Source organism: Crocodylus porosus, unplaced genomic scaffold, assembly GCF_001723895.1.
Source record: "Crocodylus porosus isolate Cpor-Errol unplaced genomic scaffold, CroPor_comp1, whole genome shotgun sequence".
Classification (NCBI taxonomy): domain Eukaryota; kingdom Metazoa; phylum Chordata; order Crocodylia; family Crocodylidae; genus Crocodylus; species Crocodylus porosus.
In genome coordinates, this window is record NW_017728943.1 from 107,506,110 (window position 1) to 107,525,100 (window position 18,991).

General features: G+C 40.2%; 1 protein-coding gene across 1 annotated transcript in view; it reads left to right on the top strand.

The window, feature by feature from the left end:
• The window catches only part of PDE10A (phosphodiesterase 10A), a 262,401-nt gene that overhangs the window by 101,881 nt on the left and 141,529 nt on the right, over positions 1 to 18,991 (top strand). The window contains exon 2 of the mRNA XM_019549980.1: positions 12,298 to 12,426. Within this exon, the coding sequence (XP_019405525.1) occupies positions 12,298 to 12,426 (129 nt within the window). The remainder of the gene's footprint in view (positions 1 to 12,297; positions 12,427 to 18,991) is intronic.

Sequence of the window (18,991 nt, forward strand, 5' to 3'; positions counted from 1 at the left end):
CCTCATGTGGGTTGCAACCCAAGGTTGGGAACCACTGCTCTAGTGGAACTTTGTTTTTTAAGCAAATCTTTGTAATTGGTTTGTTTCAAAATCTGAAGTTACTGAAGTGGTTTGTGCACTTACTGCATGAGCTGTTCCGTGTTGAATTTCCAATGTCCAATCCCAGCATGCATTTGGATGAAGAACAAAACTTGACACCAGCTTGGAATATCTTGAAGATGTTCTCAGGATATAACAATCCTTACAATCCTTGAAAAAAAGAAAACCAACCCCCCCATTATTAATTAGCTGTGCATATGGACTGCAGTGGCAAACAGTATTTTAATTTTAAAAATATGTTTATGTTTCTATCGTGCTGAAAAATAATGTTTTAAAATCTGGAGTAGTTATTCACCCCACTAAAGCTGCATGCAACGAATCCTAAGGGAATAGACTTTAATAACAAGGTTAAAAAAGAGTCCCTAACTACTTACTTAAACTTTTAAATGGAGTTCCGTTATGGTAAGCAGTCAAGTCCTATAGAGTAGATAACATCAAGCATAAAAGTATGGCTACTTCTATGGTTAGATCCTGCAAGATGTCTACTGTTGGTGCTGGGTGTGCCCATCATCTCCACTACCAGTTAGCTATCTAGTTGCTCTGTTTTTTATTTGTAGCTGCAATTGGGTAAGACATTTCTCATTTTCGTTCTTGCAAATGATTGTGCAAAGCTGCTGGCATCGTTGTATTGACTGGCACATTATTTCTGCCTCAAAGGTAGTTGCATTTTTGCAGTAGGTAAAATGAAGCAATTCCTTTGTGTGCGTAGTTTGTGGGTTTTGTATGGTGCTTTGAGGCTGACATATAACATGTAATAAATATTTTCAAATATTTATGCAGATATACAGATAGCTATTTCTAAAGTATCCATGTGTGAAACAACTTTAGACTTTTTTTAAAATTATAATTTTTCACTGTTGTATATTTCCATGCTGTGTAATATGGATTTGAGAGTGGAGGAACAGTATACATTTGTTTTTGTTTTTTTTCTTCTTCTTCCTCTCAACAGCCAGAAAGGAGTGAAGAGTGAAATCTGTGCCTTGTAGCTTAGGAGGCCACAATAGGGGTATTTGCAGATGCTACATTTAGATTTTCCTAACTAGGTTTAGGTCAGTATAAATTGCGTATCTATGCAGATGTTCAGGGAGATTAAATTAGGCAAAAAATGGGGAGGCTGATCAAAATTACTTCACCTGAAAAGGTGAATTAACTTGGGCTGGCAGTAGGTTATCTCAACCTTTTGGACATCTGCAGACATTCAGAGTGCAGCCCCAGTGCTGGGAAAGTCCAGCTGCTCGCCTCAGCCCAGGGCTGTGCTCTGCCTACTCTTGCCACCCTGACCGGGTTATTTGAGCCCCCCAACAACCACCTCCTGCTCTACAGAGCTGCTACCCCCATCCTGCCTGCTCCTCCCCCCATCTAAAGCAAGCTATGACCGAGTGCAGTGAATGTCTGCACAAACCCTAGATGATCTTAGTGGTGTCTTCTGGTTGTAAATCTATTTTCTTGTTCAGTTACTAATATGGAAGAGTTTTAATTTTTTAGGTAAAAACGAAGTACATAATAATTTACTGTTACTCTTTTTCTGCCAGTTTAGGCTTGGGATGTTTGTGCTGGGCTGGGTAGGATGCTGGAAAAGGAGTGAACCTGTTTTCAGATGAGGAAAAAAAGGAGTTTGTCCATTCTGGTTGCTCATAGCTGACAATTATGCTGTTTGCCAAACCAATAATGTTAGGTTTCAAGAAGTTTTGGGCACTCTATTGCATTCCTATATACTTAACTGGATTAAGATAAAAAGTCTGACTTGAAAAGGATATTCCAAAACTGACTCTGTTTGTGGTTTTGAATCCTGATGTTTTGAACAAAGAAGGGATTGATTTAACGGGATTAGTGTTTAATCCAAATTAAGCAATGTACATGCATGCCTTGAATGCTTTAAAGGATGACTGTAAATATTGGTTATAAGGATATGTAGTAAGATGCCTGGAGGTGATTTTTATGCAGGGATGGCATAGGCTGGACTGTTTAAATTATGTAGAATTTATAGATGCAAAAATGTATACACTTTTTTCTTTGCTGGATTAATTTGAGGGAACAAATCAAAGTTCTCAGTTGATACAGCTGTGATATTCCTGTCTAAATATTCATTTTCAGAAATTAATGAGGAATTCAGTTTATTCTTTTTTTTTAAGTTTCAAATAAGGTTTTGTTTTATTATTGCAAACTTTGTATCCTTATTTGAGGTAAATATATCTTTTCTATTTTATGCTCTAACACTGCTAGTCTGAAAAAAATCTACTACATGTTTCTGTGTCTTACTTGCAAAACTTGTGCTCAGTTCAGATTTTTTCCTCATTGTATTGAGTATGGCTAAATGGTCCTATGGTTGCAGTAAAAATAATTATAAAAAGCAAATGCTATTTTGATAAGTTGGATCTGACAGTTGAAGTTATTTCATTTGCCATTAGTGGGTTTTTAATAAAAATATTCCGTGTACTTAGAGATTGGTTTAATTTCTTAATTTCTTAGTCATTTAATTTCTTAAATCTTACAGTGGATGTTTAAAAAGAATCCAGCCATACCTAGGGCAACCCTCACTGAGAAAGTTGCAGAAGACCTAGTAGATGTATTTCCACTTGTTGTTCAAAAGTCATTTCAAACCCCAGTCATCATTCATATCATTAGTTTGAAATTAATCAGTCTTGGATTCTCACTTGCCTTCTTGCTTTTGGGTCTTTAGAGTTCATTTTTACACCCTTTTCTTACAACAATGACAGTGAGATTTATTTTTAATGAAAGCTGGAATTGTTGCCTAATCACATGGCTTCATTACATGATGCCCTCAGAGAAACATCTTTTTTTATTTCTACCTCATTTCTACCTATTTTAAGGTAAACGTGTTTCTTTCTCAGTGCATTTTTTTTCAAATGCATAGAGGAGAAATTGAATTTAAAGTCTAAATTTGATTTATAAGGAGTCTATTTGTTAAAGCATATACTTGTTCAATATGCAGTGCCCCTTTTAAGGTAGACATGGTAATGTTTTGTGCTGGGTAAACTAAAATGTTGATTCAAACTAATTTTGCGAGGAATATTTTGCTGGCATTCTGAGGAGACTGCTGTATATAAGACAGTGACAGTGTTTAGAGCTCCTGTCTCTCCTAAACCCTAACATAGAAATTATGAGCATTGTGTTTATGGGCTGGGAGAGTGCCCATACATTTGTTACATTATTCTTCCTGTTCTGTAAGCTCTGTCCACTGCCTTTGCTTTATTCTTTACTTTCTGTCACTGGATTGAACCTGAAATAATGTATTTTTCATTTGAAACATGTTTTCATTGCTTCAGAATTCTCAAGAAATCTTTGCATCAATACCCTGAGCTTTTAACATTGCATATGACTAGTGCAGGGCTTTTCAGTGTTCTTAAATGTTCCATGTATCTTGTGAATTAGTAATCTGTGATTCTTTTAGTAAATGGCCAGACTGACTTTTAACCGTTGGAATTTAAAGATGGAACCATGTTGCACTTTTGAAAAGTGCAGAATAAACCCCACTGTTTAGGTGAACAATGACATTCTTTTTTTCAATGAAATGGTTTTTTTGTTTGGTGGTTTTTTTGTTTAATGTCCAAACCTATGTGTGAACTATTGCTGAGGACATTGGGATTACAAAGTAGTCCATGGTCATTCTATCTATCGATGCACTGAAAACTGTTGCCAGTATAACATGGCTAATGGGGATGGTTTTTTTTTGCCAGATACTAGAATTAAACCTTACTATATAGATAATTATATCAGCAGAAAGATCTTTTCCTCAAGACGGCTTATTTCTTAGGAGATCTCTTTGAGGCAATGCAATTTTGAAAACTACTGTAATGAACATAAAACCTGCTAGAGGTGCAGTGGAACTGTTTTTTTTTTGTCTAGATATGCTCTCCTTGTGTACTGTGCCCAACTACTCAAGAACTCTGCTTTTATCATTTTTCTCCTAACTGCCTGAAAATAGGTATTCTGTGATAGATTTACTCTCTGAGTTGGGGAAAAAGAATAAACACTGGATAATGGGAGGGAACAGAATCCGGTTTTGATGAGTGCATTCATTAATCCACGTGGGGATTCCCTTTGGAGTCACTGCAAATGAAATGTTGCAGCTATGAAAACGTTTGCATTTAATATGACTATATAGAACTGTCTTTCCTTTGTTAAACAACCAAATAAATCTTTCGCCAGTGCTAAAATTCATACCATCGTCTTTTCTGCTTAAGTAGAGATTGCAAATACCAGCAAAATAATCAAACTTCCAGTTGTGCTGTTGGCTTCACTGTTCTTGTTTCAGTGGAATGATAGAAATAAATGCTAATATTGTTGCTCATTTAAATTGAGCTCCTAAAATGTTGTTTATTTTTAAAATTCTTCACTGGGAGTTGCTGAATTGATTTTCATAATATCTATATATTTTTCTTGATCCAGAGACCAAAGCTACATGTTGAGGGACAGGCCTAAAGCTAATAAATCGGATAATTGCAGAGCTAGGTGTGACATTCAGAAATTCTTGGCTCCCAGTTTTGTGGCTAGAGTACTAGACTACCATGCTATAGTAATATTAATTCTGTTCAAAATATGCTAGAATTAGTCTGCATAGAAAACAAGGAATTCATTTCTTGATATTTAGAAAATTATTTTATTAAATTGTTGAACTGATTTTTTCCCCCTGTTGCTTTGCTCCAGGACTACAAATGTTCCTCTGACTCTTAGATTAAGGCCCTTCTTTCCCGTCCTCAAATCTGCCCATCAAGACTACTTGCAGATGGGTTACAAATGAGAGAAACTTATTAAACTCCTAGTGCACAGGAAGTGATCTACAGCAAAACGTCTGCTCCATGTCCTCCCTACTTTTCTTTTTTGTGTAATAGTTCTGTATCAGATATCACAATGTAAACAAATTTCAGTAAAGGTTATCCTCCTTCAGTGATAAATAACTTTGTTTCGGGTCAGGGCATGCTCTCTCCCCACTCTCCCTGTTGTTCATACTTCTAGAAGTATGTGAAACACTCATGTAGAAGCTGCTGTTTTACAGAAGAGTTGATGTTTTCATTGATGGTGAAGATAGCAGTAGCCAGGAAATAAATAAAGTGTAGTAAAACTTCTGATTGACGTTTTTCCCTCATACTGATCAGCTGTATGAAATGGACTGCAGAAAACTAAGGGAATGCTTCTAACAGAGAGAACTTACACAAATACTCTGGTCAGGAAGTTGGCAGCTGCTGACTTAGCACAAGCAGAGGGCAGACTCTAAATAGGTTGTTTTTTTGCCTACAGTTTGTTCTTGGGGAAGTAAAGAAAGGAAGCTCTTATCTGTTGTGCATGTGTACCTCTGTATTTAATTTTTATCATAATCTTTATAGTTTAATCACAAACCCAGAAGAAATGATGAATACGTATATAACAGGTTTGCAATAAAGATTTTGGTGCCAAAATATGGGCTTGATGCTAAAAAGGTAAAAAACAGGACCTGTAAGGAGGGCACACCTCCTTTTATTTAAAAAAAAAAAAGGGGGGGGGGCAGGATGTGTGAATTGACAAAGTGTAGCTTAATTGAGTGGGGTGATCAAGTGGGTCATCTGCCCTAGGCACTGATGTAGGAGGGGCTCCTGAATTTCTCTCCAGTCTCTTTACTATGCAGACACATCCAGCACTGCTTGGCCTTAGTAGTTGGACAGCCCTGCACTACATAGGGAGCATCCAGATGAGCATGCATGTGTGTTTCCCTGGGGAGAAATAGCAGTGACATATAGTTGTGCTACAGCTACTTTTCCCTGAAAAATACCCATGCCCACACTCTGGTGTGCAGCAGGTTGCCCTAGGTGGGCTGGCCCAGCTGCCTTACCCGGTGGCCTCCCAGGGCTCCAGCGCCAGTGATCTGGTGCGCAGAGCGTGGCTGGCAGCTGGGGCATGGCTCTGGCCAGCCAGGCTCCAGTTGCGGCAGCAGCGTGTGCTCCCACATGTGCCACCCTGCTTTTTTCAGGTGCAGGTTTTTTTGACACCAGTATTTGCTGATGTCAAAAAACCCCTACTGCACTGCAAACTAGTGGCACGTGGAATGCCTGCATGTGTGGCACGTATGGTCTGCAGCACCTCAGACAGGTCTGCAGTGCTGCATGCTGTATGTGTGTTCTCATTTGGATGTGCCCGTAGTGTATCAGAGGAGCAGGACAGCATCCCTCCTTGGGATTTTTGCCATGGGAGTTGCAGTCCTGTTCCTCAGTCTCACTAGACATGCTACTGAGTGAGAACAGGGCACAGGAGATGGCCCTCAAGGAGTCTGCTCTGCAGGGTTCCTGCAGCTGATAAGCAGGCTCACTGCACTGTGGTTGCCCTGCACCTTCCCTCTCCTTGTTCTCCAGTGGTCAGGGCTTTGCTTAGGGCACTGCAGGAGCTTACTGTGTATTGACTGAGTGAAAATTAACTGGAGATGCAAAATGTACTATTTAATTCCCAGAAGAATTAAAGTTGTTCCAGATTTTTGTGTGCATGTGTTCTCTGATTTCGTGTATGCTAAGCCTGAGGCCAGAGTTGAACCCTCCCGAATGATGGTCCCTCTTGATACTGTCTGCGCATTGTCAGGATAGAATTGTTTCCTGGAAATTAAAAAGGTTATTCTGAGAGAAAATTATGGGCAGTGTACAGGGGCCTTGGAGGAAACTGGGCTATATTCAGTTCACCGAACAGAAGCAGAATCTTGTGAAGAGAAATAATTGGGAACACTTTGAGCCACTCAGCAGAAGGAATAGAGATGAATTCAGGGGAAAGTGTATACAGTGTAACTCATTTCCCTGTGAAATGCTGCTCATAGGTACTTTTTAAATGTCCAGAGCAAGGATTGCATAACAATGTGGAGTGAAATCCTCACCCCATAGAAATAAATAGAAAGGTTGGCATTGAATTCTGAGAACCAGGGTTTCATGCAGTGTCATCCAATAAACCAGGGAATGTGTATTCTAATTCATACAATGTTGCTTTAATTATTCATATAATAATTTTGGATGGGGGAAGAGAGAAGCAGTGATAAAAAATATTTTAAAAATAAAATATGTATTCTTAAATTTAACTGTACAGAAAATGGTATTTTAAGTTTCTGACTAATTTGTATGTATATAGGTATGCATAAGTCTTTTTTTTCTTATTTTGTGAAAAAGGCCTGAACTGCAGAAGAAACTCGGAATTCATCAATCTTGGTTTGAATTATGTAATCCTTCATACACTTAATATTGGCTTTTAATTCTGCAATATGTTTCTGCTATGTTGAGAAAACACTAAGAAAGCACTTGTGTAGCTAATTTAACACTTGTAAATTCCCATGACAAAAGGCTCATCTACCTCATAAAAATAAAACACAGATATGAAACATTTTTATGGTAAAGCAGTATTAAAACATCTTTTTTGTCTAGATGTACAGAAAAAGAAAATACTTCTATAGTCATCCTAAAAAAACTGTTTAAAATCTAATAGATTAAAACATGTTCCTAAAATATTTTCTGATAGAGAGGATCAAAATTTGGAGGGAGGCCATATCAAATACCTTAAATTATCATGTTTAATAAAAAAGATCTGGTGATGACTTTTTAATTCTGGAATTATGGATTGTAAATTCTGTTGTACTAATTATTTGATGATCTGACACTGAAAGAAGGCACTTTCTATGCAAATAAGGAAAGGTTTGTGAGATTGGGCCATAATTTATATTTTAAACAGTTTGGTACGATATAAATATAAGAATTATTTCACTAGTTGAGGTGAAGTAAGAAGAGTATGGACACATCTTCATGAGGCTTAATGTACAGAAGATTAATTCTACTGCACATGAGCGTGGTGGGCAAAACCCATGCTAATGTGCAGTAGATTTAGCCTAGTGCACATTAATATCACTAAAAAAACTGCTCATCTGCACTACTGCTCAGTAGCACCAAGTACGGCACATTAAGTTAGTACCTGTCATTATGGGTACTAAACTTAATGCACCATAATTACGGCACGTTTAAAGAACATGTATCCATTCTAACCTTCACTTAAAACTCGGACTAAGTCTTCTAGGATATTAAGGGTGTAGGCTTCCTGAAACCTGGAAAATAGCAAGTGTTTTTTGACAGCCTGTACTGAATTCAGGTTTTTAGATCAAAAGGATCGAAACCTGGTTTTTAGATCAAAAGGTTTTGGCTAAGGTTAGCTTTCTTGTGGTTAGCTGTACTAGTCCTCCAAAACTTCCAAGTCATTCGTTATAAAACTCTAAACAATGTTACCTTTTAAAAATAAAATTGTATTGTCCTACTCAGAATATCAGGACTTCATATCTGAGAACACTGTATATTTCTTTAATCGGCAAATTAAAAATTATATAGGTAAACAAATGTAATCCTTAAAGCCATGAGGTGATTTTCTGAAGTGGTCAGAAAAGCATCTGTCATTGATGTAAAGTATGTACATCTGAATGGATGCATTGTGGCCTAAATTTAACAAATGGGAGCCCTGCATTTGGAGACCCAGAGAAGTAATCTAGTCTTTCAGAGTTGCTGATCATCTGCTGCTTCTGTTGACTGAAATGAGACTGCTCTCTGTTTATCACTGATGGAACTTAGGCCACCTTTTTAAAGGCTTTAGTTCCCTGACACCCATTGTATTTTATTTGAGATTTATACACCAATAAGATAAGAAATGCTACACATACAAAGTAATCATCGTGCAATAAAAATAGCCAGCCAGCTGCAAAAAAAAAATGGCCAACCAGTTACAAAGATGTTCTACATTTTTAAAGCAACAGTTTTGTAGCTGGTTTCGATCACACTTTTAATTTGAATGTGGCATGTCACACACAGGGTGATAGCATTTTGCCAGTTCTTCCAGCATCCCGGAGTATGCTGCTTTCTTTTCCGTCCCTTCTATGACTCGTGCTGAATTTTGCTACCCCAGGGTGTCATGACTCTCTTTTCCCAACCAACCTTCAGAGCTGCTGCTTTACGGAGCCATTTGCACCTTCTCCCTGTGCAAACCAGAATATAAGTGGACACTCAAGGTGACATGTTTTACTAACCTACAATAGTAATCTGAGAAATGGGGAGGGCGTATGGTTGGAAAGGTGCTGGTGGGGACAAGATGAGGACAGAAGAAAAAGCACTCTTAGAAGGTGTTCTGGGAGAGTTCAGTGCTGCTGTTCCTCCCCCCCCCTCCCCCTACCATTTGTATGGGTCTCCCTTGGTCTGTGCAAGGGGTAGGGGATGGCTCCTTGCACTCGGGGAACCCAGAGCTAATTTATTAGCAGCCAAGCTGAAAGTCTGGGAAGGGAACTAACAGCCTCTGCTAGAAGTTCTCCAGCTCCTCTTGCTGGTTAGTGGTGGCAGAGCAACTTCTTAGGGCACTTCCCCACCCTCTGGATACCTTGCCCTGTGAACATGAAGCAGGTCACATGGTGTGACAGTTTCTGTCAAGCAATGTTCCCTGATGGAAATAACATCTGCCTGGGGCCTTATTTAAAATACCTGTTTTGAAATTTTGTTCCAAGTACAAAAATAGTGTTTTTGAAATATGTCATGATGCTTCAAGTACTGGTCAATATGGGAGATAGTCTGTGTAGGTTGGATGTACTGGTGATTTACTGGTATATTTGTCTGCTGAGCTGGTACTAGTGGTGAGGGGGTAGGGGGTTGTGCATGTGAGAAGATGATTCTAGCACACTAGTAGCATAAAAACAGGACAGTAGACACATATTAAAACTGCAGCAAATATCTTTGCTTTTTTGTTTGGATATTGTTCTTTCATATTTTAAAACAGAAACTGAAAGATACGGTTACAAAAGAGCTAAATTTAGAAATGATAACTAAAATGCTGTATAGAGTCTAACACTGTATGAAGCATGAAATATGAAAAGAAGCATTAGTGTTGCTGTAGACCGTCTTTATTCTCAATTGACCTTAACACTGTCTATTTTAGGGAGATTTTCAATTTTGTCTAACACTAGGCTTCTGCTTCATTACTAGTGCTATGTCTTGTAAATTCACAGCTGTGTTTTAAACAAATATGTACAAGTCCACATAATGCTAGGAGAGAAGTGGTAGTTAAAGAGTTACTTTGTTACTTTTGTTCCCCTCAGAACTAATTAACACATTGACACTCAGTATGCCTTCTGTTTGTGAAAACATGTGTGCATCTTACTCCCTCGTGGCAGTTGCACTTGTTTCCGAGTCCCTCTCGAAAATATGTACCCCATTTCACTTTCACATCCTTGAAGATAGTTGTTATATTTAAATGGATTTTTGAATGGTACAGCAGATTTGTCATTTTTGTGAAATTGGGAATTTCACATGTAATAATTTGAGAGAGTACTTTTGGATAGTCTTCCATTTTCTAAGATACATGCTGCTGTTTTCCTGTTGTCTCAGATATTATATAAGTATTTGCTTAGTATAATTTCAGCATGATAACTGAATTACTAAAATACTGTAAGCCTGTTAGAATAATATATCTGATTCTAAAATTACTTATCTAATTATAGCTTTTTAAGTTCTTACCTAATTGTGTTACTATTGCTATTTACTAAGTGATGAGACTGAGTTTGGTGCTAAGAGATGCAGGTTAACTCCTGATCACCTCCCTCCGTTCAATCCCATCTCTCTCTCTCCCCCTCTCCTTGATTACAGCCTCTTTGATGTCTTACTGTTAAGATAAATTCAGAATGGCCTTAGCTGAACTTCTGACTTAATTCAAAACCCTTTCTTCCCTCTTTCAGTGTTTTTTGTCAGCACTGTCACTGTGAATCCTGCTATTCACATTCATAATCTAGGGCAGTTCAGCTCAAGCTTTTGGAGTGGTAGGCCAAGTGCCTGTAACCTGGCTGCGCTATGTGCCACCACTCCTCTCCAATAAGGGAGAGGGGGATGGAGAGAGAGGGGAAGGAAAGAGAAAGTGAGCAGAGCAGGGAGGTTTGCAGCAGAGATCAGTGTCAGATCAGGACAAGAAAGGAGATGGTGTGGGGCTGAGCTGCTTGCTGATCTCCCATGCTGCAGCATGATTCTGTCTCTTGGGGGGCCAGATCTGATCTGCAGGCCACGGGTTGCGCGTCACTGATCTAGGGGGGGTGTCTTTGTGACTTTTTTTTATTCACCTTTATCCCACATATCCAGGCTTGGCCCACAGCTTGTTGTTTGTTCCTCCAAGATATTTCAGAAATCTCTCTCTTTTTTCTGTCCTTGCACAAAAACAAGCAAAGAAATGAACCAAGCCACCATACAACACATTTAGGCTAAGTACAGACAGTCAGACATCCTGATGTTGAATCTATTCAGTCTTCACAGGTGAGTCTAAACTGTGTAGATTGAATCAAGAAGCAAGTGAATAGATATTCACTTTTGATTCCAGAAATGCAGCTACATACATACCTGCAGTGGCCCTGGCCAGAAGCCACAGAGCGCTAGAGCACACCTCTCCCTGCTTGGCTGTAGCAGACAATTTGGGCCAACTTTAACCTGTCCCGCCTGGGGCTGGGGCGGGTTGCAGGAGAGGTGCAAAGCATCATGGGATGGTGGGGGACTGTGACTTAACTTGAGGGGATCTGGGACAGAAGTTCAGTAAACCAATTTAAATTAAATCAGTTCAGTCTGATACTACATCTATCCAGGTTTATCTTAAATGATTTTGGCTATTTTGAAAGCAGTTTATGTGCACTGAATCTCTGTGTTTCCAATCGCTTATACTGGTCTATGTGTAATTTCTGTTCCTAACCATAGGCCCTTGTGTCCCATCTGTTGGGTTTCTTCTTCTCAGGCCACCACTCTATTGTCAAGTGCAATTTGCTGACCTGTTGTTTTTAGGACATTGTCCCCTTCCCTCACTGCCTCTGAAATTGCTCCACTAGATCCTCATTTCCTTTCAGAGCTGCTCACCTATCTTCTATTAGCTGATCCCCCGTCACTGCTTAAGTTCCTGCCTGTCCATTTCTTTCCAACAGTTGCTGCAAGTTCTTCCATGCATCTTTGTGAAGGGAATATCTTTTCTTAATGGATTAATTTCCAGTTTCCCTCCCCTCACCCCCAAATCAGTTCTGTGCTACTTCCTGTTAGACTGTGAAGTCTTCAGGGCAGAAACTATGGCCACATCTCTATTTGTACCACATGCAGTACAATGGAACAGTAATCCTGACTGCAGTATCTCAGCACTGCTCAGTATAGGAAATATGACAATAATGTAATTGGTTGATATTCTCTCTTGCAGGTTTAACAGATGAAAAAGTGAAGGCCTATCTTTCTCTTCACCCCCAGGTACTGGATGAATTTGTGTCAGAAAGTGTAAGTGCTGAGACAGTGGAAAAATGGCTAAAGAGAAAAAACAACAGACAGGAAGGTAAGATCGTACTAATTGTGATTAGTTTAAAGTTAACATTCATTTACTTTTGATTTTGGTTTTGTAAAGGAAATTTTGTTGCTTCATGTGAAACTTTGCATTTTGGAATATCAACATCAAGACTGCAGAATTCTTTAAAGATGTCAAAAGAGCTTTAAAAACGTTTGTTTCTTGCTGTTTGGCATGCCTAACTGGAATGTACTGGTATTTACATATGTGGGGTATAGTCTAATTTGTAAGTGAAAATGAAGGAATATGAATATCAAGCCAAACTTATGCTGATGCAACTTTATTGAGAATGTAGTTTGGCTTCTTGCTTCCAAAATTGCTAAAATACTCAAAAGAAAATTATGCGGTATATGTAATATGTGTACTTAAGTAGAATTTATGATTGAGCAAGTCATAGATTCCTGGTGCAAGCTGAGTTAAGTTGAATTCTGATATCAGAAGTGAAAAAGTATTGTAAGCAAAGGGTAATGATAAAAAAACATACTGAATTATGGGGAGACATCCATTTGGCTGCAGCAGGGATCAGTATTAGACCCACGTATATTTAACATCTCCATTAATGACCGAGAATTTGTTTGATAACCAACTTGTTAATGAGTAAAGCCTCATTCCTATATACTGTTCCACACAAGCAGACCCCCAGTTCACACTTGAGGCCTTTGAGTTCAATGAGATTGTGCATGGCCTACTTTTCTTGCTTGTTCAGCAGCTGGCAGCAATGGATGCGAAGTGTGAGATGAAATTTAAGAATTGTTGCAGACCCTGGCAGATGAAGAGAGGTAGAAATCAGGGGGTGAAATCTTGATCGGAAAGAACAATGATGTTTTTTCTTGAAAAAATGGAAGTAAATTTATTGGAGGAAAAAATCATCCAGATTTAGTGGGATGGAGATTTTTGGAAAATAGCAATTGTAATAAAGATCTGGAATACAGTTATATTGTAAATCAGTGGGGTGGGGGGAAGGACACTGATTTTGTTCTATATGTGCAATGCTAAAGTGATTGCAGTAAAATATTTTATTTGGGGTTTTAAAACTGCTTCCAGGAGTATTCCACATTATAAATAGCTACTTCTTGAGGAATGACTGAATTTAACTCTAGAACTGCATAAAGGTTGGTAGGGGGATGCATCTAGTCTACTTGCAATGATAGCACCTAATGATACAGGGTGCTGACAGACTTGATGTAGGAAAAAAAGCAGCTCTTTCCCAGTTTGACGTAGATCCCCAGTATCTGTGTAGCTTGTGTTCTTCAGCAGGGCTTTTTGGCACTCTCATATAATAGCTGATTCAATCAGCTATTAGATAAAAGCCCCCAAAAGCCCCACTGAAGTGTATGAACTATTCAGATGCTAGGTGAGCTGGGTTGAACTCTCAGAATACCTCTTCTGGGCACATGCTGTGCTTGGTGCAGCATGTGTTGAGCTGAAAGTAAACCACTGTTTTGTTTTTGGAGATTTCCCCCCCCCCAAATCTGTAAGCAGCCACGGTGCAATGCCATTCTCTTTGGTATCTTGTAATTGTCAGTATCTGTGTTTAACAGAAGTAAGATGTACATGTGATTATATGCTTTAACTGTGTTGCTTTCCTTGCCTTTTCTGGTTTTGTTTTGGATAGAGTCCAATCTTAACATGCATAATATATATGTTTATTATCTGTCTACGTATTTGGAAAACCGCTATGAAGTATCAAGTACCATGAGTCAATTGCTGAGTTAGCGGTTTGTTTTTGTTCTTATTTAGAACAATATTTATGGGAAATATGATCCCATAAATATGTATGCTGTACCTGTGGGCACGGCTTTGGGAGAGAAAAATAGCATAATAACATTGATTGGATTAGTTGTAGTACTTTTCTTGGAGAGTAGTGAATACATTTTTACAAGGCAAGTAATTGTTTAAGCAACAATTTTGTCTTTTCAGTGAAAGGGAAGTTTTTTTCTACAAATTGGTCAGGCTAAGCATACAGTAAAGAACAGGTTAAGACATGAGTCTGGGAATCACAGCGCTAAAACTACTTTTGGGTAGGGCTGTAGTTCCATGAACGTGGATTTGTTAAGCAGAAATTATTTTGGTTTGCTCTAGGGATTTGAAAGTTTAAACAAGTAATCATTTAACCCGATGGTTCTCAACCTTTTCTGTACCAGGATCCATTTGTAAACATTGATGGCTGGTCCTAACCTCCTGCCCCTAGACCACAGCCCCCAGTGTGTGGAGCAGAGGGGGTATGTGTAGGAGGCATGGGGGGATCCCAAGCAGCCCCTTGCAGGCTGGAACTGGCAAGGTAAAAGCATGGTTTCCCACATTTTTCTCCTTTAAAGGAGAATCCATTTTAAAAGTTTGTTTGCCACCCTTTCATGTCTTCATGCGACCCACTTTTGGGTCACAAGCCATGGGTTGAGAAACACTGGTAACAAATAAATGCAGTGGTAACTGGTTAGCTTTCTGGTTATCCTTTAGCTTGCGGGAGGTGCAGTCTGGCAGGGAATGGGTGAAGGGAAGTTGCTTAATGCCCTAGCAGGAGTCTAAAGAGAGCAGGGTAGGGAGGCAGGAGGGAGGGAGTAAAGGAGGAAGGCAGTAGGAATGGGGAGAGTCAAGGGCGCTTAGTACCTGTAGTCTTAGAGGAAAACAGTGAGCAGCCTAGTAACTCATCAGTGCTCCCTCCCCAGGCAGGGGGGGAGGGGGCACGTCTTCACGTGGGCTGTGTTGTGTGTCTGGGCTTGCTTCCTTCACCTTCCCCCGCCCCCAGTCAGAGGGCCCCAGGAGCAGCTCCCAACACTGTGTCCGAGCTACTGTGCTATCTGTTAATCGTTTAACCTATATAATTAGAGCAGTTTAAACACCCATATTTTTAAATGATATTTATGTCCCTAGTTTGATTAGAATTTATCATCTCTAGTTTGCTTAGAATTTCCCTAGAATTTCTCTTTAGCCCGTAGGAAGTTACCATCCTGTTCACACACCTGGGTGGAAATGAGTACTGCAGTGCTGTGGAAATAAACATCTCGTGTTCTTGGGCCAACTGGTTGAAAAAAGTGAGGGAAGTATTGACCTTGATGGTAAATAAATCGTAGTATTCTGTGACGTGTGCAATCAGGGTATGGGTTGTGTGAATGTTTTTTCAGTTCTGTTGTTTTCAGAGATATGGGGTAATGGATTTCTCAAGTCTAACTATTTTCATTATTGTCATTTCAAGGAACTGACATTAAGGGCTTTTATTCCCTCTCCTCCCCCCCCCCCCAACTTTTGATTTCTGCCCAATAAGGGAGTAGATTTTCACATAGTTGATTTTACTAGGCGCAACCTGCGTGCAGGTAAAATTTGTGTTGAGCATTATGAAAGCCATTTCTGTATTCCTGTGAGCCTTGTTTCTGTAGGTCGGTTTTGCTCCCTCAAGTTTCCCCCAAATAAGGCACAGTTTTGAGCAGCAATCAAATGTCCTGCCATGGATACTAGGGGGAAGCCCTTTGGCTCTGATCCCAGCCCAACAGCCTGGCCCCTTAGTAGCAAGCTTGTTCTGCTCACAGCTTGCCTCCCGCTTGCAAGCTGTTCCCTCATGGTTTGCTGCCTTGCTGTTCTCTTCCATGGTGTTTGAAGGTCCTAGTGGGACATTCCCTCTTTATCCAAAAGCTGTGCAGCTGGGCTCTCTCAACAGGGCTGACTGTCACTTTTCAAGTGGACAGACCCCCCTGTTACAATTCCATTTTGTCCTGAAAACTTTTTTCCAGTTTCCAAGTGTTTGGATTTGAAATAGTCAATAAAAATTACTGACTGGCTTCTTTTTAGTTAATAATGAGCCAGGACAGTAATAGTGGAGTAAGTTAGAATAATTTAATGTTTACAGCAACACTGCTATAAAGTAAGTGCAGTAATATTTTCTGGGAGTACAATGTCTGTATTTTAGGTTTTTGTGGGTGAAAATTATTCTGGTGTCACTAGCAAAAAAAAAAATATCTTCACTTATATTTAAATCTAATAAGGAAAAGAGAAGCTTCAGTAATTGTGGATCAAATTGTGTGTACTTTTTTCTCTTTAATTCAAGGCTAAAGTAAAATAGTACTCCACTAATATGAAGTAAAGTTCATATGATGTCCAGAGACGAAGAACAATTTTATTTTTATTAGAAAGATGCCAATCAGCAGGAGTTCTGGTTTGAGATCTCTACTTCGTATTTTGGTGACGTAGAATAATCACCTATATGCAGAATTCTTTTTTGTCCAATTTATAAGCACCCAGTTGTGTATGTTCCTTCAGCCAGAAGTCAAAGCAATGCGCCCATAGCCAGAGTAGTTTATCTGAAGTGCATGAGAAAGAATAGGAGCTGGAATGTCTAACTTGGACTTAAATTGTCCAAAAAAACCTTCTGTGGCTATAAGATAGCAAATGGAGTTGCTGTACAATAGCTTCTCCAAATAAAAAAAATGGACCTTAGTAGGGGGAAATCAAGAAATTTAGTGTTTAAAATATTCGGTTAGTATATGTAGAAAAACATAATGGGATGTTTCATCTGAGTATACCAGGTACCAATGTTAGGGCTAGTACAGAGATGGCCAGATGCCAGAGTTGGTTCATCAGAGTTTGAAGGAGTCTTTTGGGGGTTGTGGGATTTATTTCAGGTAGAAAAAGGTTAAAAACAGTTTTTGAGGTATGTGCAGGAACCATTAAAAAGAAATTAGAGGATACAAGTCTGACAAGTATCCAAGTTGTTGGACACAAACATTTAGACTTCTGTATATTGCAAACCTGAATGTTGTCACATAATTTAATAAAGTAAAATTGCTTGGAAATGCTAATAATTGGGTGTCAGACTGGGCAGTTCCTGGGTTTTTTTGCATTACTCATGCAACATACCCATCCAAAGCAGTAGGCCAGATTCTGCTCTCTTGCTCAAATGAAATCGCTCTAAAATAGAATCAAAGAGCTATAATCAGAATCAGAGCTATAATCTAGCAGGTAGAATTAACCCAGTGGGAATGCTATTGAACTGAATAAGAACTCATTCTTCCTCCACTGCATTTTATACCCCATTGGCCTGGGAGCTCCAGCTGTAGGGAAGTGGATATATGGGGTGGCAAGCTCAACAAGGGACAGTGCTGTGGGTGGTTCCCCTTCCAGCAGCTTCTCCTGACTAGTAGGGGACACCTGGGAGAACTGGGCAGGGAGTAGGAGCACCTGCCCACTGCTGCTGTCTCAAGTCAATCCTGGCACCCTGCACAGTTGCTCACAGAAGCCTTGGCTGAAGCAGAGAAACAGCAGCTCTGGGGCTCCTCCAGCCACAAGGTCAGTTGGGGACAACACTGATAGCAGGGTAGTACTCAGTTCCTATGGCCAGAAGCAAACCCCTGGGCAACTCCTTCTGGAGAGGGGAGGACAGAATGGGAAGGGAGGTGCTGCTGAGTGCTGAAGGGAAGCGGGAAGCCCAGAGTCAGGGGGAGGGAGTTCCTGGCAACTGTTGGCATGGTCTCTGCCAAGCAGAGGTGGGGTGGGCTACAACCACCCCTGTGGGTCTGGTGGCTTTTTCTGCACCCCTTTTCAAATCCCTAGATCCACCCACATATATATGTGTATAGGGTATTCAGTACTATTCCATATCATTCCTACCTCCCACCTCTTCCCTATCCTTTTCCAAAGGCTCCTGTTAATGACTGTAAATAGTATTAGGAAGCCTATTCATCTCTAAGTTTCAGAGCAATAGTAAAAATATATATAGAATACTGAAGGAAGGGGTGTGGGGGGGGGGTGCTACTGTCATGATTTTCTGTTACCCTGGAAAGGGGAGCTGGCACAAGCTCTGCACTTGAGGGCTATGGACAGACATTCAAAAAGACTGAGCCTGAATTGATTCAATCTTTGCAGATTAGTCTGACCTGGCTAGGCTAAATCAGTTTGCAACTACACAGACATGCAGGCACATGCCTGCAGTGGCTTGGGCGAGATGCTAGGTGGTGGTAGAACAGCCCTCCCTTCCCTTTCGTGGTGCTGAGCTGAGGGGGGTGTAGCCAGGCCCCAGCAGGACGCTCTGATTAGGGAGAGGTTCCTGCCCCCTCCCCCCTTCTGACCAACCCAGCAGGGAATTGATAACACAGTGCTTATCACCCCATTAAGAGAACAACTGAGAGACATTACCAGCTACCTGTTGATTCTGCCTTTGTCCTGTCTATCATGGCACAGACCATAGCCAGCCTGTGGTCTGCTAGCTAATGCTTACAGGTGTCTATGTAAGGCAGAGGGAATGGCGAGCAGGGTGGAGCAGGGGAAAGCTAGTCAGATGCCTGCAGTCTCTGCCAAGTTCCAGCCAAGGAGCAGAGGGGAGAGGCCAGAGCAGAGTGAGAGCATGCCGGGATAGTGTGGAGCAGAGAGTCCTGACCAGACCAGCCCAGAGAGCATGCCGGGATGCTGGAGGAATCTGATTCAACTTCATAGATTTCATAGACATTAGGGCTGGAAGGGACCTCGGGAGATCATCGACTCCAGCCCCCTGCCCAAAGGGCAGGAAGTCAGCTGGGGTCATAGGATCCCAGCAAGATAAGCATCCAATTTACTCTTGAAGGTGTTCAAT